The sequence below is a fragment of the Eurytemora carolleeae genome, unplaced genomic scaffold (genome assembly GCF_000591075.1).
Source record: "Eurytemora carolleeae unplaced genomic scaffold, Eaff_2.0 scaffold54, whole genome shotgun sequence".
Taxonomy (NCBI): Eukaryota; Metazoa; Arthropoda; class Copepoda; order Calanoida; family Temoridae; genus Eurytemora; species Eurytemora carolleeae.
The window spans coordinates 1-25,083 of NW_019396185.1; the positions used below are offsets into that span (position 1 = coordinate 1).

The following is a 25,083-nucleotide window of genomic DNA, read 5'->3' on the forward strand; positions in this document are numbered from 1 at the left end:
CTTCAAAACCAAAAAATGCACGTAATATACATAATTCTGAGTTTGCATGCAAAAAATCAGCCTCCTACGACAATTCTAAGTTATGTTTAAACACTGTTTAAATTTTCCGGAGAGTAATACGTTTTGTGGCCCCCCCCCTTTAACAAAGTTTGAATTATTACTACTTACTAGACAGTTCTGAATCTGACAATGAGTATCACTTTTATTTTCCTTGTTCATTATTTGATTTTTTTAGGTTCAGAAGCCAGCTAATCAATGGGAATGGTATATCTGCACTGAGGTTAGTCAGAGGATCCAAGCCAGCAACTTTTCAAATCTAGCCGAAGCGTTCATGACAATTCCCAGGTTCGTTAAGTCGATTACACTGAAACTAGGGTGTGTTATAAAATTAAAAATCAAAATATCAAAAATTGCCTAGTTGAAAAGTACAACTAGAAACTGCTATTGATAAAAATAGTTTTAGCTTGTAAAACTTTAATTTCAGAAGTGTATATTTTTAAGAAAACACGAACCCTCTCTTCCCCCCTCCCTCCCCCCCAGGGAAAAATGAAATGGGACATGAAAAAGCAATTTATTTCATACTTTTTGATACTTTCAAACTTTTTCATACTTTTTCGTACTTATTCTACTTTTTCGTACTTTTTCTACTTTTTACCCAAAACAAATATTTGTTTTCTGTGCTATTTTCGGGCGGAAAAATAGTTTTTTTTCAGTAATCCAAGATGGTTATCAAAAGAGCATTTCATAAACAATAATTATATAGAATAATTTAACAGCCGAGTCTTTTTTAACTAAACGTGATGAGTTTAAAGAAACTATCCATTATTTATCTTCTATATGATCAGAGCTGAAAACTCTTGAATTAGAAATTTCTTAATTTCTTGGCATCTGATTGGCTGTTCGGTTTTTACAATCGACACTCTGATTGTTTGCATTTTATATACCTTCAAAGATAATTAACTTAAGATCAAGTTAATCTTAAGATTGATAAAAGAGAAGATCAATCATTGAACTTGATATCCATAATTCTGAAGTTTTCCGCTTAGGTATCATGATCGTGATCAGATTATTCTATTGTAACAGTTTTTTTTATGAACCAGTTGTGAGCCACGAAGAGCCCGGAGATGCCGAACAAAGCAGTGTTACTTGTGATGTAATGTTCGATACGATCCTGTCACTTTTAGGACTGAGTTCTAAATGCTATTTAATTTTTTAGTAATAGTTTGTAATTAATTGATTTAATTAATTAATCCTGATATTATTTAGGAATTACTCTTTCACTAATGGCGGAATATTTGTTTCCTATCATCAGAAGATGGGAAACCTACTGGATCTAATCAACTTCCTCAAGGTATTTTCCAGTTAACATCACCCCCTTTACTCTCCTTATCAGGGGTGTATATTTTCACGAAAAATCATTTTTCTCATTTTTTTGTTAATAATATATTAGCCCAGAAGTTATATATATTTCTGGGGTTTTATTTGCTGGATTGGGAATAATAAATGAATTTTTAGGTAAAAAGTATCTAAAAAGTATCTAAAAAGTATCTAAAAAGTATCTAAAAAGTATTTAAAAGAAGAAAAAAATTGCCTATTGATGTCCGACAGTCCAACTTGTCATTTTTTCCCCCTAAATCACCAAAAATCGTAAATTCAAAAAAATTAACTCAATCATCCCAATGTCAAATTAAAATGGTCGATCCGGGCTTAGATCTAGATATTTAAAAAGAAAGGAAAGGCCGTATAGATATTTTCTAAAAGGGGTTCTAAGACTATATAAGAAGTTAAATTACATGAAACGGTATCTTGTTTTGTAAATGATACTCCATTTCACCAGTACTATCATATTTTTCTAAAAATAATTGGCAATCATTTTTTTATTTTATTTTTCAGATTGAGAACACCCGAAGCATGGAGAATGTAAGCATGTACTTGACTATTGAGATTCTGTATATAGTTGAAGCTCTGCATAGTTTAAAAAAAATGATAAATTATCTTTATCTCTTTTAAGTTGATGATTTATCTATATTTTTCTCTTTAAAAACTTGATGGGGTTTCTCTTCTAAAATGACTTGCGCAATTCGGCAACAGAAACAACGAAGAAAATTATCAGGATCAAACCTTTTTTTTGTCCTAGAAAAACTATAATATCTTTAACAGTATTGATCAGATTAAGATTTTACAAGTAACGTTGTAAATCACGCATGTCGCTCTTCAAATGGGGGTCACATGAAATTACGTTAGAGTCCGAATTTAATGAAGTTGAGCCGTGTCTTAAATCCGCCAAAAACCGGTTTCAAATGAGCGCCGGTTTAAATCTTGAAACATTAAAGACAATTTTAAGTAGAACCAACCATACTTGAGCAAGCGGCTCAAATCCTTTAAATTCGGCCTCTACCCTTTTATAGTCTTGTAAATTGTAGTGGAACATGCAATTTTTGTTATGGGATATCTCCAGAAATAAACTTCAATAATTTAGGACGTTCCTTGTATTAGAGACGGAGCAGACTCAGCTGAACAATTATTCGACGTAAGTTTTATTTAAATAAATCATATTTTTTTCTTTTATTTTGATTATTTTATTATTTGTTCGCTTTATATATTTATATCCTTCTTTGAAAATTTTGGTGATTCTTTTTAATTTATTCAAAATAAATTTAACTAAAGGCGGAACTATTGATTGGGACTAAACTTGATTTCTACTTTGGAAACTTTTTAAGGGAAGGATTTAAGTTTAATTCCGGGGATACACCGGAAATCCACGAAAAGAAAATTAAGGAATTATTTAAATTGGTACAACGTCTTTCTTTAGTTCTCTTCTACCTCTGTACAATTGATTGACTTTGGGAGAGCAATAGATCTAAATATTCTTCCAAAGGGAATAGTTTTCACAGAGGTAAGTTTAATTTTTATTTATTCACTTGTTCGCTTGTTCACTTATCTACACTTTAAACTTGTTCAACTTGTTCAACTTGTTCAACTTGTTCAACTTGTTCAACTTGTTCAACTTGTTCAACTTGTTCAACTTGTTCAACTTGTTCAAACTTGTTCAACTTGTTCAACTTGTTCAACTTGTTCAACTTGTTCAACTTGTTCAACTTGTTCAACTTGTTCAACTTGTTCAACTTGTTCACTTTTTACCTTCACGTTTATTCACATTCATTTTAATTATTAGTTTTATACATTATACAATTTTCTTTTTAAAATTTCTGCGTATTCCTGAAAATCCCAATTCTGTACACGATCAAATATGGTGTGGGACACCCTGTACAGTGTACACTGTAGTGTACAGGAATGTATGTTTTAAAGAATTACACCCCGGGGTAGGAAATTGGACTTATAAAGGCAAGTTCTTATTGATATTTTTCTCCAAAATAAAAAAAACTATTTTCTCCTTAAAATCATTAATTTTTTCTAATTTAGCAAATAAAATCCTTAAGCAAAAATAAAACTTATGGAGAAAATAAATAATTTTCAACAGAGTGTGGGGAAATGATTTTTCGAGAAAATATACACTATTTAACCCTGTATACTAGGAAGTAAAGACGGACGGTATACGGTGTATAGAGATGAGAGAAGGAAGAGAATGGAGGGAACATATTGACTACTACGGTATTGCTGCTACAGCTTACTGTCTCCTGTTTGGAACATATATGGAGGTGGTCAAGGTAAATAGGATTTATTCAACGATTTTGATTTTCAAATCGGGATTATTAATCGTTAAAAAACAGCTACAGCGATTGAGTAAAATTGCAAAATCAAGACTGGCCAATTGTTGAAATATAACATTAAACAATTGATGTTAATTCAACTGACCCAGATTTAAAGTGTTAAAGATATTGTTGTTTTTATATTTTTTGATTATCTTAATTTTATTCTTTTGTCTGTATTGTAAGAAGCCGAAAGTCACTCATAAAGAATCCACAAATGTAAAATATTAATTTTTAGATAGGAAAATAAGATATCCTAACATTTTAGCACGACATGCAACTCTAAAGTGTCAGTTGAAAGTATATCGTGAGTCCCTTTCGAAAGGGAGAAAATTAAAGAGTTAAAACAAATCAAAAAATGTGAGAATATTAAAAACAGGACTGTGTAATATGGAAACATAGCACTGACAATGGGCATGAATCATTGCGACCTGGTTTTAATGAATATGAGAAGTAATTGGTTAGGTATATAGTAAGTTGAACTACTGAACTACTTCTACAGTGCAATCTCGACTACACTCGAGAAGTCATTCATCATTTTTCACCTCTATAGAGAATATGCCAAGTTGGAATGAACAATAATAATATTGACAATCTTTAGACGAAGGATGTCTGGGAGGTTAAAGGAAGTTATAAAAGATTCTTTAAAGCTACCGAACTCTGGAAACAGTTTTTCCATGAGTTCCTCAACATCAAGGACACAAGCAAGGTAAAAATTATTCGTTCCACCCCCCTTCTTTTTAAATCTTAGCTCTTTCTGAAAGCCCTTCGTTCATTTTAAAATGCTTACATTAAAAGTTTCTTTCATTTTCCTGATTTTATTCCAGGATTTAAAGTGCATAAAACGAAGGAGGTAAAAACAAAAAAATTCACCTGGAGGAGGTTTCTTTTTCCTGAGATTAAGTCTTAAAAAAAACTTTATAACTGAATGGGGGAAACAATTTTTTATTAAAAAGATGATAATGGCGTAATTTCATGAAGATGACCCAACAAAAATTTGAAATCTCCATATTTGTACAAAAAAAGGGTTGAAATTGAGTAACGAGTATGTCAGATTTTTGGCATAAATAATAGGAATTTGAGTTAAGAGTTGAGGTAATGGTTCAGTTTCTTAACCTTGAAAGATTTATTTAACCATTTCTCCATCGTAAAAGTCAAGTCAAGTTTGTCATTAATTACTTATCTCTTTGCCTGAATAAACTGCATGAGTGTATATTTTCCTCAAAAAAAAATTCTCCCATTTTAAAATAATAGTTAGGTATGTGTGTTAGTGTTTTATTTGCTTAAAGGGAAGGACTGGCATGGATCATGGAAGTTAACTGTATGGATCAGTTAACTTGTGGAGAAATTTTTTAGGAATCATTTGAGACCTCTGAGACGTGTTTACGGTGCATATTTGTTCAGCAAGAGCGCAAATTCGATCTTTAAATCCTTATAGATTGTTCATTTTTTAGGGATGATTTTGAGAATCGGTTTTTGAAAAATTATTTAATAACATTGAATTATTGAAAAAAAAATCAGTTGAGAAATGTATGTTCCTAGACATCTGATGTCGTCGCCATTTTATAATTTAAAAAAAAATCGATTCTGGCAACGGAACCACCCAAATGGATGATTTTAAACGTCGACTTTGCGCTCAAACTCCCTAATTGAGCATCATTAAAACGTTTATGTCTCAAATGAACCCTAATATTGGAAATTTCTCCACAATACTGCGTTCTCAGTTCAACTACCATTCATTGCCGGTCACTCCCTTTAAACTGGAAAAAGTAAATTATGTTTAGGTGAAGTAAAATATAATGTTGAGTAAAAGTTAAAAAAAAAAAAACTCGCCTTTTCATGTCCAATTTTTCTGTTTTTCCAACCGAGGCGGTTGATTTTGAAAAATATTCAACACTGTAAGTGTAAACTGTGAAATGAATGTTATCAATATTATTGTTTTGTTGCAGGAGAGTTTGCCCGTATTGAGGGAGTGGAGGATAAAGTTTATGGAGATATTCTACAGGGAGAACATGAAGGAAGCCTTAGATCAGGTCAAAGCTATATTTCAGGCCAGATCTTAGAAATTGTGGCAAACTTCTTTGTTGTCCACAACAAAGTTAATTTGGTTTACTGTACAGTACATGTTGTAAACTGTACAGAACATACGCTAACATTATCTTAATGTAACCTCTATAGATCAAAGTACTGAAAAAGAACAGTTTAAATCTTCGTTATTACTAATCTTATGCAAATTTCCAATGTCCGCTTGAATGCTACTTTTTATAAAAATTACTCAATCGTAATTAAACTTTATAAAAATTATAGCAAAGATGCCTATCTAATATTTTTGTAATTTTTAGCTGAATTAAAATCTGTGTTTGTTTTTTTAGTAACGTAAAACTTTCTGTTCATTTAGGATTAAGAACTAAACATATTATCTGAAATAAATAAATAGTGTTTTAACAATGTTGTCTACATCTTTAGATATATATATGCGTTGGTCAAAGAATTTTGACTACTGAGGATCGTCATGAGGCGCGAAACAAGATATAAAGTTTAAAAACTAAAATGGATGAATATATTGTCTATCTTGTTTGTTTGTTTGTATTCAATAAACGTTAAAACTGCTGAACCGATTGGGCCTAAATTTTCATTAAACTTCCACTATTTAAGAACTGTTACATACGTTTTGCTTGTCTGTCTGTTTGTTTGTTTGGGTGTTTGTTTGTTAGTTTGTATCCAATAAACAGCCAAACCATCCTGGACCTAATTTTGTAACTTTAAAGATGGAATGTAGGTTAATACAGATACAGATAGAGAAGCACTACAATGTTCATTAAATGTATTAACTCAATGGGCCCAGGACTAGAAGATGCATTTCAATGGATAAAAATGATCGTTTTACACATTGGAAAGAATAATCCAAGATATGGGTACCAAATGAATGGTGTAAATCTGGAGGTTTCAGACAAAGAGAAAGATGTTGGTGTAATGATACAGGAGGATCTTAAACCTTTTAAACAGTGTACTACTGCTGCAGCCAAGGCTAATAGTATTTTAGGCCAGATGGCCAGATCTTTCTCCTACAGAAATAAAACTGTATGGATTTCATTATACTAATCCTTTATCAGGCCCCACCTTGAATACTGTGTTCAAGTCTGGAATCCCTGGCTAGTAAAAGACAAAGGAACTCTAGAAAGGGTTCAAAAAAGAGCAATAACAATGACCTCAGGACTCTCAGGGTCAACCTATGAAGAGAAGCTGAAAGAGGTTGGTTTGATCTCCCTGGAGAACAGAAGAAAGCGAGGAGATTTTTCTGGAAAATTCTACATGGACATGACCACGTGGACAAAAACAAATGGTTCAGCTCTGCGTATTTACCAGAAGAAGGAAGGGGTATTCAAACCAGGCAGTCAAGTGATCCTTTAAACTTGAAAGTTCCAGCTGTAAAGAATGAAATATATCGAAATTTTTTTGTGTTAATATGTGGAATGAAATTCCACAAGATGTGAAAAATGCAAAGAACCTGAACAGTTCCAAGATGAATGGCCAACATAGACATAAGATCGAGATGTTTTAATTATCACACCAGTGATACAATAACATAAATACACCAATTAAAAAATTAAGACTTAATGGAATGGTTATGGTCCTACAGGATGATCAAAATTTCAAAAATGTGCCTCCAACAATTCGAATTTTACAAAAGGGGATGGAGGAGATGTCCAATTTGATGAGGGGGGGTCCCTGTTTTCATTTTTGGTTCAAATCCTTTAATTTTTTTGGCCGCACGCCTAATAAGTGTTCGAATTTCTTAAATTAAAATTTAATTGAATTTTTATGACTTAATGGTTTAATTAATATCAAACAAAAGCTAGGAACCCAAGGAATGCATTAGCAGCAACGAATCTAGTGTTTGACCCTACCCTCAAATGACCTTAGATAACCTTCAAAATGCAAATGTTTTAACTATGGCTTTATGTATATCAAACAAAAGCTAGGAACCCAGAGAATACAGTAGTAGCAACGAATGTAGTGTTTGACCCTCTAATGACCTCCAAAATGAAAATGTTTTTACTATTGCTTGATGCATATCCAATAAAAGCGAGGACCTTAGGGAATATAGTAGTAGCAAAAAACTTGTTGCTGCTGCTGTATTCCCTGGGTTCGAAGCTTTTGTTGGATATGCATAAAGCCATAGTTGAAACATTTTCATTTTGGAGGTCATTTTAGGTCATAAGAGGTCGTGAGGTTATCAGATGTCATTAGAGAGTCAAACACTAGATTCGTTGCTGCTACTGTATTCTCTGGGTTCCTAGCTTTTGTTTGATACCGTGAATCCCAGACATATGTATACATAGCAAGAGCTTTTTATAATTTAAATGCCGCGGAAAAATGAGTTTAATATCAATATATTAATTAAATTGTATTCATATTTCAGGGCTATTAATTTACCTTTAACTAAAAATTAAAAAAAGTTTCTTCAGAATTATCAAAAAACTTATGACGGTCTATATATTCTTAAATCTGGGATTCACTGTATTCATTAAGCCATAGTTAAAACATTTTCATTTTGGAGGTCAAGGTCGTTTGAGGTCATTAGAGAGTCAAACACTAGATTTGTTGCTGCTACTGTATTCCATGGGTTTCTGGCTTCTGTTTGACATGCATAAAGCCATAGTGATCACATTTTCATTTTGGATGTCATTTTAGGTCATCAGAGGTCGTTTAGAGAGTCATTTGAGGGACAAACACTAGATTCGTTACTACTACTAAATTCCCTGGGTTCCTAATCTTAGTTTGATCTACATAAAGCCATCGTTAAAACATTTTCATTTTGGAGGTCATTTTAGGTCATTAGAGGTCGTTAAAGGTCATTAGAGGGTCAAACACTAGATTCGTTGCTGCTACTGTATTCATTGGGTTCCTATCTTTCGTTTGATATACATAAAGCCATAGTTGAAACATTTTCTATTTGTTAAGGTCTTTAGAGGTCATTAAAATTCAATTTTATTTTAGGAAATTCGAACACTAATTAGGNAATAGGACATCCCCTTTAGTAAAATCCACAAAACTCTTTTATAAAACCGCGAACTTGTTTTGTTTTACATTGTAAACAAAGAGAAAAGGTCAACAATCATAATAAATGATGGATGCGAAGCGCCCTGAAAGCCTAAATTAGTAAACTGTGCAATATCTTAAGACCCCATTGCTTCAGGTCGTATTTTGCATATATCTTCTGTTAGGGTCAAAATTTGGCATAGTGAGAGAAAGCACATGCTCATATACAAATTTAGAAAATGTTTGCACTTCACCTCTTACATAATGCCAAATTTTGATTCTGAAAGAAGATATGGTCAATATGATCACTAGCTTCAGGGATGGGCTTTTATAAATTTTGTTAAGGGGGAGGGAGGTGTTAACTTTATCTTTTGCCATTGTCTTACGAATGTTTAAAAACATTCTTTTGAACATTAATATTTTTAATATAAAACAAGTATGATGACCGTTAACTTGATTTTGTTTGATTTTTTCGTTTGAATTTCACGTTCTTTTTTGTTCCGTTTCTTGAAAAACAGTTGCGTTCGTTTATTTTTAAGAACTAATCCATATTTTCAGAAAATGACAGTTTTTATCAAGGGAAACATACAGCTTCTCAAGGAAAATTAATGCACACATATTATTCAACTACTAAATGTCAATTGCTCTATTCAGCCTCATAACTAAAAGTTTTTGGTCGGGGTTAAGGGGGGGGGGTAATTTATTTCACCTGAAATTTTATTTTAAAATGGGGGGGCAGGTGGTACGTTGCCCCTTCCTCAGTTACGGACCATGGCTTTATATGCATATGCAATATATATTTTTACCGCCTTTTGACCAACATTACTGACCTATGATTCTCTCAACAGAGGGAGGTTAGGTTATCTAAAGTCCCTTGGGACAGTTATCTAAAATAACCACCCGTTCTGCGAAGTTTTCGGGAAAAAATTTGAGCATTTTCATCTCAAAAGATGATAAAATTGTGTACAAATACTTTTTCGGAAAATTAAAATTTTTACTTAACCACGGCACACTTGAATTCGATTCCATTAATGCCTGATCCAATCAGGGTTCAGTCATGTGTTTGGTGTCTATTCTGAACCAATAGAAATTGCATCGCAGTGTCATCTATCTCATTTTCTAATTAGAGGTGAATCCTTATATCGGGGCGAAACAGTAAATGGAACCCATGGTAAAGTGAAATTCTCTAACTTCTCTGTAAAGTAGTTGTAAATAATTAAAACTAATGATTTTAAACATTTTTAATAAATACTTAACAACCTATTTGGTCTAAATATATTTTTATGTGCCCAGCCAGCCTACTTTAAGAATAGTTTCCTGTCTTATCTTAAAAACTATACTTTGCACACTGCACAGCCATAATTTTTCTAAACTGTGTACTGCAGTTGCATACTGCATACTTTTTTTTAAATGATATAAATATATGAGTAAGACTTAGATGAATGGTTGTAAAAATATTTCAAACAAGAAAAGGTAAGCAGGACTATGTGAAATTTAAACGCGAAGAACAGAGATCTTTTCGCATAGTTTATACATTATTTTCTATAGCTGTGACCCCCCCCCCTTTACAAAATAACCTGGTTGCGCCTTTGATCATCAGATGGGCCAAGTAAAGAAAAAAAGGAGTATGGAATAGTTAAACGATCATTACTGAGTCGATTTTACTTTAATAAAGGACAATTATGATTAGGAAAACTAGGAATTTATAGACTTAATGGATTTGGGTCTCTGCCACAAACCTTAATTTTTTAATCTCTTTATCTTTTCAACCTAATTGTGTGTACACCTTTGATATTTCAAACTTAGGTGATTTGATCTAACAGAATTCATAGTTGACAAATCTAACGCTGTAAACTTCTGTTCATTTTAAGTTCTTGACCGACTTTAGGACAGATTGAGAAAGCTGTATACAATACAAACAGTGTTTAAAAAAAGAAATACTAACATTTTATAAATTAGTCCTGAACGTTTTTTTACCATTCCTATTCGCTAATCGCACTAAAAAATTCCTTCAAATAAAATTCTCTGAAAATAAAGTCCTACCATTTTGAGACTTTATTTTTTAGGACTTTTTTTCTGTTTCCAGAATCATTTTATACAAAAAAGTTCTCTACAGTAGAAAATGCATGAAAATAAAAGATGTTTACAATCATGGGAAAAGGACTTGATATTAAAAACACCCATGGGAATATTCAATATGCAGATGTATAGAAGAAAAGTCCGTTTTATGAAAACGTCTGAGACTCATTTTCCCAAGACATAGGACTTTTTTCTTTAGGACTTTAATTCCTGTGATCTTTTTTCCTGAGACTTTATTGGCAGCCCCCATATTATTTTAAGGGAAAAAATTACAGGAATCTAAAACTTTGGACTTTTTTCCAGTGACATTTTGCTCTAGGACTTTAGAAAATTGGGACTTTTTTACGAAAGTTTTTATTTCCAGGTTTTATCTTCCATAAACTTTTTTCCTGTGACTTTCTTACATAGATTTTTTTTTCATCTGAAACTTTTTGAGCTTCTCATTTAAAAGCATATTTCCATATTTAAAAATAATTGTGCTGATTTATTTTGTAGTTTTATTTTGAGCACATACCAACCATTAAATCTTTACCGCAATGGATGAGAAACCCTGATGAATTGAAAAATGTACTGGAAAAGCAGGTACAGGGACTGAAAGATTACAGTGATAACCAGAAACTTAAATAGGAAAACGACGTTATAGCAATACTTTTGCATTTTATGTTATTACAACGCATTACTAGTGACTTAATTACTAGACACTTATTAAGTCACTCATTAAGTAATATGTTTACACTGCACAATTGCTGTGTCTCATGCTTATTAGACTATTTAAGTTATAACTTGTGAACAAAAGTCGTCTTCCTATTTTAGAGTTTTCTTGTTATCACTGTATAGAATGTTGAATTTTAAAAAATGTATGAAAAGCGACGTACAACTCTAGAATATAGATCACGATCTCACACAAAATTCTATTTGCAAATTACTTTTTTAACTGATGCTAGAAACAAACTAAGATTGAAAAACGTGAATATCTTTACATTATTGAACAGAAAAAGGTTTCAAGGATACCGTTGTTAGGCTTGGCAATTTTTGCATGTAAGGTTACTTGAACTTACCCTCAGTCACAGTCTTTTTACATTGCATTGCATTATTAACAGCACTTTACACTTTACATACAGTCGCTGTCGTATATATCAATACAATAAAGACGACATTCGATTGTATTTGCTATTTCTACCTTGATTTTAAACAGCATGGAATATGGATACACATAAACACGTAAACAAAGAGAAGTTTTCAATTAACAGCTTCTCTTTGTTTACATGTACACATGTGATTTGAAACTTAATTAGAAAAGTCGTCTTCATTGTATTGATATATACGCCGACCACTGTAGAAACTTATACAATACATTTTTCGTTATAACCCACACCTAGGTACAACGCTGAGTTGGATAAATTGAAGTCTGGTATGAGAAACATTCATGCAAAAGAAAAGGTAAACTAAATCTTTGAACGAATGTGGAAATTGTAAGTTTGCTTGATTTTTATTTTTATAAAAAATATTCTTTCTTTTTTTTCTATTCTTAAATAAAATCTAAATTAAAGGACTAGAAGGTGCCTGCTTTCTCTTCTTAAGCGTTCCTAATTTTTCCAGGGGGGGGGGGCGTAATCTAAGTTTTCCAGGAATGGGGACGTCCCTCCAATTTTCCAGGGGGGACGTCCCCCCTTCACCTCCCCCCCCCCCCCGTAAGCCGTCTCTTCTTCTTTATTTGCTAACTATCCATAAAAACAATTTTGAATTCAAAGTTCAAATCTGCGACTTATCTTAAATCATAAACAATGATAACTGTATGCTTATTTGTCCCATTATGTATATGATCATTTCATTGTTGTCTACCAGAAATTACTTAAGTGCTTTTGCGCTTTCTTTCTAAAAATAAGTTAAGCTTTTAAAAGTTGATTTCCGGCAATGCCCCCTGATTGGCCTCGAATTTTGATTGTGGAACTCGGAAGAAGAACGGAACTGTTCTTTTTCAGATTTAAGTGGGTCAATTTTTCTGGGGAAAAATATCTGAAATCGTAATTTAAGACCGAGCGCGGGTAAACAGGGGGAATAGATGAGTAGTAGGTACCCTGGGCAACGCTGGGTTCCATTATGAAATCATCATAATTGGAAAATATCTATTATGTGAAAGATCACAATTATGTTTACTATATTAATTGTATTATTATATGGAAAAATTTCTTATCGTTAATTGACTTACAAGTCAATGTTTAAGATGTCTCGTTTAAATTTTATCTTTGTTCTATTTCAACATTTTTGTGTGCGAAAATGACTTAAACACAAAACACTAAAATAAAATCCAAGGTTATCTAAAAACTGTATTTATCATTAAATCTTTATTACTTGTTTGTATATTAATTTTTTGCCGGTATGTTTTAATCTTTTTCTTTTTATGCAAATTTTCTTCAGAAAGCACCTGATCTATTTATATATATTTTTTTCTTATCATTTCGTTCAATTTGTTTATAAAAGTGCAATAAATTCCTTTATCTCCTATGTTCAATGTTTAAGGTTCATCAAATATTTGCTGTTTAAAGAATGTCACATATTCAAATAGAAACAATTAAAATATTATCTAAAAAGATAAATTGCCATAATATTTCTAGGCATTTATTCGGGATACTACAGGGTGTCCCAATAAACATGGGAATTCAGTGACGAATTCGATATCGTCTTTTGTTTAGTATAGTGAGAAAGCTGTAATCCGTAAGATTTGCGTCTGCTATGTTTACAATTAGTTTGTTTATGTTTTGACTGCATACGGTTGTATACTTAGTAAAACAAGAAAATTACAGTACACGAAGTTACGAACAGAGTAAGCTTGTCCGTCTTCACTGATCATCTTGCGGAGACATAAGAGACACATTTTTACAGCCATTTACCGTTTTAATAAAATAAACTCTAGCAGCTAATTCATAACAAAGACGATATCCAATTCGTCACTGAATTCCCATGTTTATTGGGACACCCTGGATTAAAAAATATTTTGTCTTTACTCTTTTTCCAACCGAGATTTTGATAAAATTCAAATTCACTTTTTCATTACATTGTAAAAATAAATATTTTTTATTCTTGGTATGTTTAAATCCACAATCCAAATAATCAAGTTTAGCTTTGAATATCTAATTTTTATTTTCATGAAAAAGGAGAGTTTCAGTTACAAAACGCAGCTTCTGTTCCTGTTTTTAGCTCGGCTGCTTTGCGTAGCCGCAGCGCTCCAGGGAAACCTCAAATTTACCCTTCTATTTAGGTTTGTACTTTTCAGGGGGTAGAGGGCTAAATATTCCCTTGTATACGCCCCTAATGCGAAGATATAATCACGTAATTAATTTTTATCTTAATTTGGACATTAGAGCATATTTCGATGAAAGTATTTTTTGATAAATTTGCTCCATTTTAGAGTTTTTCTTAAAGTTTCCTTCAATCTAAATTTTTTAAAGTGTGAGTAAGTTTGTTTCTTTATTTTTCTCCAGTTTAGATATGGTATAGTTTGCTCCAGTTTAGATATTGTTTAGTTTGTTACAGTTTAGAATTTGTTTTACTTAGCTACAGTTTAGGTATTGTTTAGTTAGCTACAGTTTAGATTTTGTTCAGTTAGCTCAAGTTTAGGTTTTGTTTAGTTAGCTACAGTTTAGNAACCCCCGCCCTCTGTCCCTGCATAATATATAATATTAAACACCAATAAATTATTCAAGATCCTTTGCTGATATACTGTTAAATCTGTTCAATATAGTTGGAATATCTCTGAGTTCAGGTAAAGACGATATTTAAGTGTTCCTCAATTTATATGGCATGTTCTATTTACAATGATACCCTTAAAAGCTTTGATTGGTCAAGAATTCACGACGCTTTCGCAATTTTGCTTCAGAAAAAAAATCATAAAAGTGTCAGAATACAAGTTTTTCAAGTTAGCAAAACGACGATATCTTCCACATTATTGATCAGATTAAGGTTTCAATGTACTACAATTCCCCTCTTAAATTATAGCGAAAGTTCATTAAAAATCACTCTTTTTATGCACAGACATTTCTTAATCAATGTATAAATTTAGCTTGTCTGTCTGGGTGTTTGTTTGTTTCATTGTATCTAATAAACGTCAAAACGGCTGAACCGATCGGGCCCAAATTTTGTGTGGGACCTCACCTGACCCCAAGGGAGGTTTATGAAAGATCAAACTTTTAAAAATGTGATTTGAAAGTTTTTTATTTTTGTAAAATTTTGTATATTCTTGAAAAAATATTATGAAATCCGCAAACTTTTTTGTTTTTGTACTGTACAAAGAGAAGATACTCTGAGATAAAGCCACAATTAAAAGTTGAAATAGAAGATGGGCGCAAAGTGCCTTAAAAATTTTTGTAAAATTTTGAAAATCATTAAAAATAATAATACAGGCGAGTGAAGAACACTTTTACAGTATTTTTGTTGTAAAATTCAAGATAAAAAATAAACTTAGAAAAAAGGATTTTCAATTAAAAGAAAAGCTGATAAAGCATAGTTAATAAAATCCTTTTTAACCAAAAAACCATTCGAATGAATTAAAACTCGTTTACCTAAAATGCAATTTCATTTTTTAAATAGCGAGTCTGGATGTTCTTTCTTTGCCGGTCAACTTGTGGTTTATCATTGGGTTCTTCACAATAGATCAAGCAATATGTTTCTACTGCCACTATTTTACTCCATCAAAGGTAAATAAATACAGCCATGACCAACAAAAAGCAGAAAGCTTTTTAAATTGTTGCAAACTTGCAGTCGATTTTTATAATCAAAGAATTTTGTCTGTAATCCTTGATCCCATGATGATTTGCTATTTACTCATAAAAACTGATTAATCATTTAAATTAAATGTATACTGTGGTTCAGGGAACATTAGTTCCAAAACTAACACTTGGCCCATTTCTAACACTCAGTGTTAGAATGGGAACAAATTGAAAGATTGGGTTTTTGGGATCCCGGCCCATATCCCGGCCTTTATCCAGGGTAAAAGTCGATATAAAAACTATAACCAACGTTTTATTAAACGTGACGAGGACAACAATTAACAATTTTAAACTTTTTTTATTAAATCAAAATTATAACAGGAGTTTCTTTTATATTAAATCTCTTGGCCTAACATATCCTGAATTTGAAACATTGTCGCATTTTCGAGACAAAACCCACTTTCCCGTTTTTGAGTATAATCCGCAATTCAAAATAAAACTAACTTTCATAACTTACAAAATAAATCACTGAAAACACAAATTATCTTATATGGAATAATATATCTTCTAGTAAGAACAATAACTTTTTTTATTAAATCAAAATTATAACAGGAGTTTCTTTTATATTAAATCTCTTGGCCTAACATATCCTGAATTTGAAACATTGTCGCATTTTTGAGACAACACCCACTTTCCCGTTTTTGAGTATAATCCGCAATTCAAAATAAAACTAACTTTCATAACTTACAAAATAAATCACTGAAAACAAAAATTATCTTATAAAGACAAAATTAATTTCTGAATTATTTCTAGAATCTAAGTTGCCATATTTTCTCTGCTAAATTAGGGAATATCGATGATTTTTTTCAAGCATTTTAAACAAACAGTTTCCCGCATTTCTAGTTAAATCTATATTGTAAGAATAAATTATATTAATATTTTTATTTCTCAATGCTATACTGATATTTAAATTAAAAAAGAATAATTTGTTTTTATTTCCTATTTTGATTATATTTTACCTTATCAAAAAATCTTGTGCGTAAATGCTTGAAAATTGACATTGGTATGAATTCCTGTAACTGTCTCAAAACCAGGAAATGTTCCGAAAAAGCGACATGAGCGGAAATCCGGTAATTGTTTCAAAATAAGGATATATTCGAAAATGAAATCAAGAATCATCAAAAACTAATTCTCCCACCCCATATTATTAGTTTAAAATTGACATTTATTTTTTCAATATATAGTTTTAGGAATTTTTATAAATATATGGTGTAATTTTGTTCTACTCGTCTTGGATTTAAAGATACTTTTAAAAAAGATAACTTTGCAGTTTTGCCCCATTTCTAACACTCAGTGCTAGAAATGGGACCAAGTGTTAGTTTTGGAACTAATATCTCCTGTAGTGCACCCCTATAGTCATATATTGAAGAAAAGGAGGAATTTTTTTTCAGACTTTCACTGTAAAACAGACCCTTATCCATGTAGTCTGGGGATTTTTAAACACAAAGGTAAGATTTCTTAAATTTCGACATTTCCTATTTTTTGCGTAAATTTACTTCTTGTGTTCGTCGAGTACAGAGATATGTGTGTTTAAACGTATCAAAACCCGCTTGTATGCGCTATTTTGAGTTCAGACTGTACGTAACTTAACACAGCGTACACTTTCTATTGGGCATTGTCCTATTTGTATTTAGAGTCACTTGAAATGACGCTTGCAGTTCGTTTAACATTTGTTTTCAGACTTACCACGTTATCCTCCTTCTTCACCTGTTCAATTCTGAGTTTAAAATCCCAGTTTGGATTTGGGCGATAGACTCATACTTTGCCATAACCCCTGCCGTATCAAGCATGATATCAAGGTATATAGTTATCGTCGTATTTATCAATACAACGAATTGACGACTTTCGTTTTGAATTTTTCATTCCTACCTTTCAAATAGTGTAGAAACTCATAAACACGGGAAAAAAAGAAGCGTCGAATAACAGTCTCTCTCTTTGTTTACTTGTAAACTAGTTATTAGAGAAATGCTTGTTATAAATCAAAACTCAAACAGAAAAGTCGTCTTCATTGTATTGATATAAACGCCGACCACTGTATTTTACCATTTTATTACTGTAACCGGGAGAAGGGGATGGGAATTTCACCAGAGGGATAATATGGTAAAAATAAATATTAAATACCGAGAACTCATTGTAATAAGAGACAATGGTGAAAAAATTAAATGCTAAAATACCTAAAATGGAAATCTAAAAAACCATTAATTATTAATTTTTTTAGGATGGCCCATCTTCCAAAGGTAAATAAAAAAATTATTTAACAAAAAGTTAAATATTTTGACTTTTGAATTAAAAAAATTAGCTTGTTTGGATGGTTTTATGTTTTACCCTACAAAATCTTTTTAAGTTTCCCTTAACCCTATCCTGATTGGGCTGTTTTTATCTAATATAGATTGGGGGGGAAACCCCCCTGCTCATTAAAAAAAAATTATAGCTCATCTTTAATGGTTATATGTTTATACTATATAGATAGGGTGCAAGGGAGGATTTTTCAAAACTTCAAAAAGTACGTAGGAAAAATGTTTAAAAGTAATTACTTTTATTTTTGACAAATATCAACATGTGACACATCCATTTTTTAAGGACTTTTCAATTAGAAAGCTTAATTAATAAAAAAAAATTTTAACCATTTCTTACTTTTTCAAACAACGACCCGTCATTTGACTGTCCTCCAACAATGAAGTTTAAAAAGTGAAGAAGTTTTAGCATTTTTCTTTTGTTTATATCCCCTTCCCAAATCGTGATATAGGGTTAACATAAAACAAATAATAATTAAATTATTTAAAATCTAATTGGTTTTGACTTAATACAAAAGTAAACAAAATGTTGCATTACACAGATTTTTTAACTTCTATATCATTGCAACCCAATGTCCGAGCCTCTGATCCCTCAGATATTTTTTTGAGTTTGTGGCAAAAACTCAATTCCTTTAAAAAACTTTTATTTACAATTTTTGTATTAGAATTGAATTTCTTCTGAATAAGCATAATATTTTTCTCAGAAAAATTGATTTGATTGCGCTCAAATAGCTTTATTGTAAAAAATCAGGTTTATGAGCATGCGCACAAGCTGCATCACTACCTGCACGGAACTAACGCGTTTGACGCACATATCTACGGGAACGGGATGCCGGAGGAGTTCTTCTTCCTTGTCCTGGAGCTATGTATGGCAATGTTTGCAGGGTAAACATATATTTTATAACCCTAGGGACAACATTATTTTCCTCTCTTATCCAGACTCAATTACTTCTACTATTGACTCTAAAAATGTAAATCACAAGAAACAAATTTTTGGCCCATAAAAATTCCTAGATCTTTAATTGGGTTGAAAATTTGAAGGAAAATGGGTTTTAAGCCCTACTGATTAAATATAAGTCGATAAAATAAATCTAAATAATAATTCGTAAACAGCAAACATTTAGATTAGATTTTACATAATAGAGTTAATAACATGCGCGAAGTACATGATAAGAACACCCTGTACATGATAAGAACACCCTGTACATGATAAGAACACCCTGTACATGATAAGAACAGCTGGATTTACTTCAGTTTATTTCTTTTCAAATATAGTAAACACGTTTTTGACCGAATGTGTTCACTTTACCATCAAATAATCATTATTTTATAGTTTGCATGGAGATGAATTGTATTTTTATCAAGCAACAATTATCATCCATTATCATCCATATTAGGCACACTTGAGTAAACCTTGCAGTGCAGTTTTAAGCCTCGATAAAACAAAAAAAATATTTTAAATAATAATATCATAAATTTTTGTTGTTAATGTAGATTAACCCCTGCTACTTTAAACCGGACCATCCTTCAGTACAGCGTGGATAACAAGTTTGGACACACTCAGAAACCAGAGGTTAGAACTGAAAAAAGAATTTAGTCCCTCCACCCTCCCTTCTCTCCTGGAAACCTTTTCATTGCTGGCTAAACTTTTGTGAAAGAAACTTGAAGTGTTAAACAATCAAGATTATTATAATATTGCACTTATCTATCTTCTTTTTTCTATATAATGTACAGGGTGTCCCACGAAACATGACAGTTGCTAAATATTTTAAAATGTCTTCTTCCATAATTTTTCAAGTTGTTTGATACCAAAGAAAATTATAATAAACATTATATGGCAGTTTTATTATGGTAAAATCGATCTCAGATTAAGATATATTGGAGCAAAAGATTTTGCTACCGAACTAAACTGCAAAAGTCTTTAAATCTAATCTAGTATTTGGAAGACGACATTCTAGACTATTTATTAACTGTCATGTTTCGTGGGACACCCTGTAACAAGACATTCATATATATGTTGCGTATAGCTGGCCAAACTCATTGATAGCCCGGGGTTGACATAGGCTATAATAAAATCAAAAAAAAATTCAAAATTTTTTATATTTGATTTTAAAAAGTTTTTGGACAGAAGCTTTATATGGAGAAAATTTAAATCCATAAACTTTATAGCACGTCGTCGTGCCAAAATAATAGCGTTATAGGTAATATTTTGAAAGCTTGTGTACTTGTCTATATATTTTAATGGCTATATTTCTACAGATCAGATAGGCTTTAAACAAAGCAAAAGTAAAAAATTAAAGTCAATTTCAATTTTATTTTCATTTCAATTGAAAAAAAAATATTTTGGAAATGTCCTAAATTTTTTGGAGAAAATCCGGGAACCAATCAAAACTTTTAAGCACACGTGCTATAATGTACAGCTAATTTAACTTTATATCACGATGATTACTTTATAGCACGTTCATTTTGAAATTCACGATGAAGTGAGCAAGAATGATAAAGTACACAATAGTTTCATCAAATAATTTAAAACTTTTTTGCTGTCATCTTCATTCTGTTCATTTAGAATTCTTGATTTGTATTACTTAGGACACAGCGGGAGAAAACTTTCATGCAGATCATCATCTTCTTCATGTTAAGGTTAAGTTTAGACTCCTTAAATCTATTGTTCGCGTTTAAGAAAGGGGGTATAGGGTTGACGTCGAAATAAATTCGATATATCATTCGCTATTAATTTTACTTCAAACTGCGCTGCGTCTAACCATTTTCTCCTTGTAAGACCCAACAGATAAAAGTCAAATTAGTATAGCGATCAATATAGAATTCAATTCGATGTCAGCCTACACCCCTCATCATTTTTCGCGAACACTCCCTGTAAGCATACTGAAGTGATAACCAGAATAATCTGAGATAGGAAGACGACTTTTAGAATCAAGCATGAGACAGAGCAAGTGTACATTCTAAACAAACTTATTTCACTAAATTAGTGATTTAATAATTGTCTTCTACAGTAAAACGTTTTGCTTTGTAACAACATCAAATACATTTAAATATTGCTGTAATGTCGTCTTCCCTATTCCATTGTTTTCTGGTTATCAGTGCATAAGAAAACTTTAAAAATAAAAAAAATAAAAAATAGACTACCTATTATGAATAATCATATCTTTATTCTTTATGATGACATCAATAACAATAAAAATCATTAAAAATAATTCCTAAAAATCATAAAATTATCTCAACTATTTCCATGAAACTAAAAGAATTTACATAAACTGAATACTACAATAATGATAAGTATTCTTGTTTTAATTTGAATTCTCTGTGTGACAACAAGTAGAAAAAGTAGATATTAACGTTCAATCCACTCTCTTCAAATTATAATTTATTTTAGAATTTTGGAATTTATAACTGCTTGATGGATATGTACTTCTCCACAGCGAACTTTAATGACAGGTTCTATATTAATTTTATCAAGAAAACCTTCACGGATCACGAGTAGGACACCGGTGGTAGGCGATTATATTAATATAACAAAGACGACTTTATCATTTAATTTTAATGGTTAACAAGCTTTAAAAGTAATTAAACGGAACTTTTTTGTCTATCCATGATGTTTAAAAGCTTGATATAAATCAAAACTAAAATTAATAGTTGTCTTCATGATATTGATAAAATCGCCTACCACCGTATTATAACGTTGAATTTTAAACTATTTTTACATTGCACAATGAGTATTTTTACATTTGCATTCTGTCATGTACACTGTACACTGTACAGTGTAAAGTAACTGTGTTGTTTCCACAAACTAAAACTATCTAATCCCTATATCTTTGTAACCTAATGGTGCAAACCTTTGATATTTTAAACCTAGACTATTTGATCTAACAAAATGCAGTGTTTGTAATATGAAAGGTCTACGACATTTGGTTGGAAAGATATCAGGACTTAAAAATTTTAGTTTGTTGCAAAAAGTTTATTATAAAAAGGTTGTATAACCGCCCTATTCAAAAAACTATAATTTTTGAAAAGTTCACAGAATAATTTAATATGAATGATATGTGTTTTAAAATTTTTGAATATATTGGATTAATGTTCTAAATTTCCCTTATATAATGTAGGTACAAGGTGTCCCCCTCTCTCTACCACGGTGGTACACCGCTAATATATGACGTGAAGAAGATAACTGAGACTGAACAGGAAATTGTCAAAAAAAGTTTGGAAAATTAGTATTTGCATATAATGAGATAGATGATTTGGTTTGTTCCAAAAACATTCAAGTTTCCGGCTTCACAAAATTCGTTTGTTTTGAACTTCTTAGGCTTTTAGGGCGCTTCGCGTCCATCCTTTATTTCAATTTTTTATTGTGGCTCTATCTGAAAGCATCTTCTCTTTGTACAATACAAAACAATAACAAAAAAGTTTTTTCGCGCATTTTTAAAATTTAACAAAAATCAATATTTTGTAATTTTGAGCATACATATAAACGATCCAGCTGGGTTCATGTGAGGTCCCACACAAAGTTTGAGCCCGATTGGTTCAGCCGTTTTGACGCTAATTGAATACACACTGACAGACACACAGACAAACCCATAGATTAATTAAAATAACAGATAAGACACTGGATCTTGTATTTTCAGGATTTGATGAAATTCGTTCACATTTACCCTGAGCCAGAAACCCAGAGGAGTTTCGCGCAGAAAGAGAAAGCCTGTTCTACGCCGACTGCGGGAAACTCCTCTGGGCTTCTGCCTCAGGGTTATAATGAACGAGTTTCATCCAGATCTTGTAAATACGACATCTATTGTCCTATTTATCATTTTTATTAATCTTTGGTCTAACTTGTTAAAATAAAATTTTTTTGACAAAATTGTACAGGTTGTGTTTCAGTTCACCCCTGTTCAACGATCATCCACCAAAAATTAAGTTATATATTGTGTTTGTATCCTATTTGTACAAGATTAAGACTAATATAAAATATCAATGGTTTTGAAAAAAAGAATTAGGTTTTTTTGAGCCTATTCCATAGTAAACTCAATAATAATTTTTTGTTCACAAAAAAAAGTTATTTAACTCAACTGTATCCTCTTTATTTTCTGTATCCCCTGTATCTCCTGTATCTCCCATATTCCCAGTATTTCCTGCATCTCCTGTATTCCCGTAACATCTGTATTTCCTGAATCTCCTGTATCTCTTCCATAAACAATACCCCCTATATCTCCTGTATCCCTTGTATCACCTGTATATCTTGTATCTCCCGTATCTCCTGTATCCCTTGTATCACCTGTATTTCCTGCATAATCTGTATCTCCTTTATCCCCTGTATCCCCTGTATCTCCTGTATCCCCTATGTTTCCTGAATCCTATGTATTCCCTGTATCTAATGTATCCCCTGTATCTCCTGTATCTCCTATATTCCCTGTATTCCCTGTATCTCCTATATCCCCTTTATCTTCTCTAACTACTGTATCTCCTGTATCTCCTGTATCCCCCTGTATAATCTTGTATCTCCTGTATAACCTGCATCCCCTGTATCTCCGGTATCACCTATACCTCCTGTATCCCCTTTATTTCCTTATCTCCTGTAACCCTTATATCTCCTGTATCCCCTGTAAATCCTGTATCTCTTGTATCTTCTGTATCTCTTATAACTCCAGTATCTCCTGTATCCCCTTTAACTCCTGTATCTTCTATATCTTCTGTATCTCATGTAATCCTGTATCTCCTGTATCCCTTGTGTCCCCTGTATATCCTGATTCTCTCCCGTATCTCCTGTATCCCTTGTATCACCTGTATTTCCTGCATAATCTGTATCTCCTTTATCCCCTGTATCCCCTGTATCTCCTGTATCCCCTGTATCTCCTGTATCCCCTATGTTTCCTGAATCCTATGTATTCCCTGTATCTAATGTATCCCCTGTATCTCCTATATTCCCTGTATTCTCTGTATCTCCTGTACCCCCTGTATCTCCTGTATCCCCTTTATCTTCTCTAACTACTGTATCTCCTGTATCCCCCTGTATAATCTTGTATCTCCTGTATAACCTGCATCCCCTGTATCTTCTGTATCACCTATATCTCCTGTATTCCCTTTATATCCTTATCTCTTGTAACTCCTATATCTCCTGTATCCCCTGTAAATCCTGTATCTCTTGTATCTTCTGTATCTCTTATAACTCCAGTATCTCCTGTATCCCCTGTAACTCCTGTATCTTCTATATATCTGTATCTCATGTAATCCTGTATCTCCTGTATCCCTTGTGTCCCCTGTATCTCCTGATTCTCCTGTATCACCTGTATCTCCTGTATATCCTGTATCCCCTGTATCTCCTGTATATATATATCCCCCGTGATTTGGCTAGAAAGCAGTTCTGGATATTTCTGACACAAACTAATCTCTGTGTCAGCTTAATTGACACAAGCATGAGTGAATATTATATGACTATACCTCATAAAGGCATAATAAGGTTCAAAATGTAAAAACCTGCAAAATATGTATGCTGTAGTCTGCAAGATATATGAAGAACAAACTACAATACTGTTGACCATAAACATATCTCCTAACCCCCACCCTCACGCATTGTCGTCTTACCAGCCCCAAATCCAAACAATCAATTCCTCGACTCTACCTCTCTACCTAGACAAAGGAAAATCGAAACAGTGAAACATTTACCAAGCGAAGATCAAATCCATAAATATCTTTGCAATCCATAGTAAATTCCACTTGAAAAACTCCGGGTTTATATTTCAGAAGTGTTTTTTTAACTATTCCATCAAACCTTCAAATCCTTAATCACTCCTTTTTACTCTTATTAACATTGTCATTTAATTTTATTAACATTGTCATTTATTTTATTAACATTGTCATTTATTTTATTAACATTGTCATTTATTTTATTAACAATGTCATTTAATTTATCAACATTGTCATTTATTTTATTAACATTGTCCTTTAATTAATTAACACTGTCATTTAATTTTATTAACATTGTCATTAATTTTATTAACATTGTCATTTAGTTTTATTAACATTGTCATTTATTTTATTAACATTGTCATTTAATTTTATTAACATTGTCCTTTAATTTATTAACATTGTCATTTATTTTATTAACATTGTCATTTAATTTTATTAACATTGTCATTTAATTTTATTAACATTGTCATTTATTTTATTAACATTGTCATTTAATTT

General features: G+C 31.8%; 2 protein-coding genes and 2 long non-coding RNA genes across 4 annotated transcripts; all 4 read left to right on the forward strand.

Moving 5' to 3' along the window:
• Positions 1–239: 239 nt before the first annotated feature.
• On the forward strand, positions 240–1,914 carry LOC111697527 (uncharacterized). Its single transcript, XR_002764303.1, has 3 exons — positions 240–345; positions 1,267–1,351; positions 1,894–1,914. It is a non-coding gene; the product is annotated as an uncharacterized LOC111697527 (long non-coding RNA).
• On the forward strand, positions 1,912–6,155 carry LOC111697560 (mitotic checkpoint serine/threonine-protein kinase BUB1). Its single transcript, XM_023467599.1, has 6 exons — positions 1,912–1,920; positions 2,480–2,530; positions 2,813–2,896; positions 3,537–3,668; positions 4,312–4,419; positions 5,660–6,155. Exons 1-6 carry the CDS (start codon positions 1,912–1,914, stop codon positions 5,771–5,773), a joined length of 498 nt encoding a protein of 165 aa, XP_023323367.1. The 3' UTR covers positions 5,774–6,155.
• An 8,379-nt stretch (positions 6,156–14,534) lies between these two features.
• LOC111697573 (uncharacterized) lies at positions 14,535–17,392 on the forward strand. The gene is made up of 4 exons (XR_002764323.1): positions 14,535–14,595; positions 15,420–15,526; positions 16,990–17,046; positions 17,279–17,392. It is a non-coding gene; the product is annotated as an uncharacterized LOC111697573 (long non-coding RNA).
• A 425-nt stretch (positions 17,393–17,817) lies between these two features.
• LOC111697529 (uncharacterized) lies at positions 17,818–22,891 on the forward strand. The gene is made up of 7 exons (XM_023467554.1): positions 17,818–17,835; positions 18,644–18,777; positions 19,387–19,465; positions 20,482–20,532; positions 21,284–21,345; positions 22,011–22,089; positions 22,768–22,891. Exons 1-7 carry the CDS (start codon positions 17,818–17,820, stop codon positions 22,813–22,815), a joined length of 471 nt encoding a protein of 156 aa, XP_023323322.1. The 3' UTR covers positions 22,816–22,891.
• Positions 22,892–25,083: the final 2,192 nt, after the last annotated feature.

What these genes read in the sequence shown, in the direction of transcription:
- LOC111697560 (XM_023467599.1), top strand. An exon ending in AGGGAATAGTTTTCACAGAG is followed by an intron (nt 2,897 to 3,536) that starts GTAAGTTTAATT and finishes CCTGTATACTAG; the next exon opens with GAAGTAAAGACGGACGGTAT. An exon ending in CATATATGGAGGTGGTCAAG is followed by an intron (nt 3,669 to 4,311) that starts GTAAATAGGATT and finishes GACAATCTTTAG; the next exon opens with ACGAAGGATGTCTGGGAGGT.
- LOC111697529 (XM_023467554.1), top strand. An exon ending in TGTATGGCAATGTTTGCAGG is followed by an intron (nt 18,778 to 19,386) that starts GTAAACATATAT and finishes TTGTTAATGTAG; the next exon opens with ATTAACCCCTGCTACTTTAA. An exon ending in ATCATCTTCTTCATGTTAAG is followed by an intron (nt 20,533 to 21,283) that starts GTTAAGTTTAGA and finishes AATTTATTTTAG; the next exon opens with AATTTTGGAATTTATAACTG.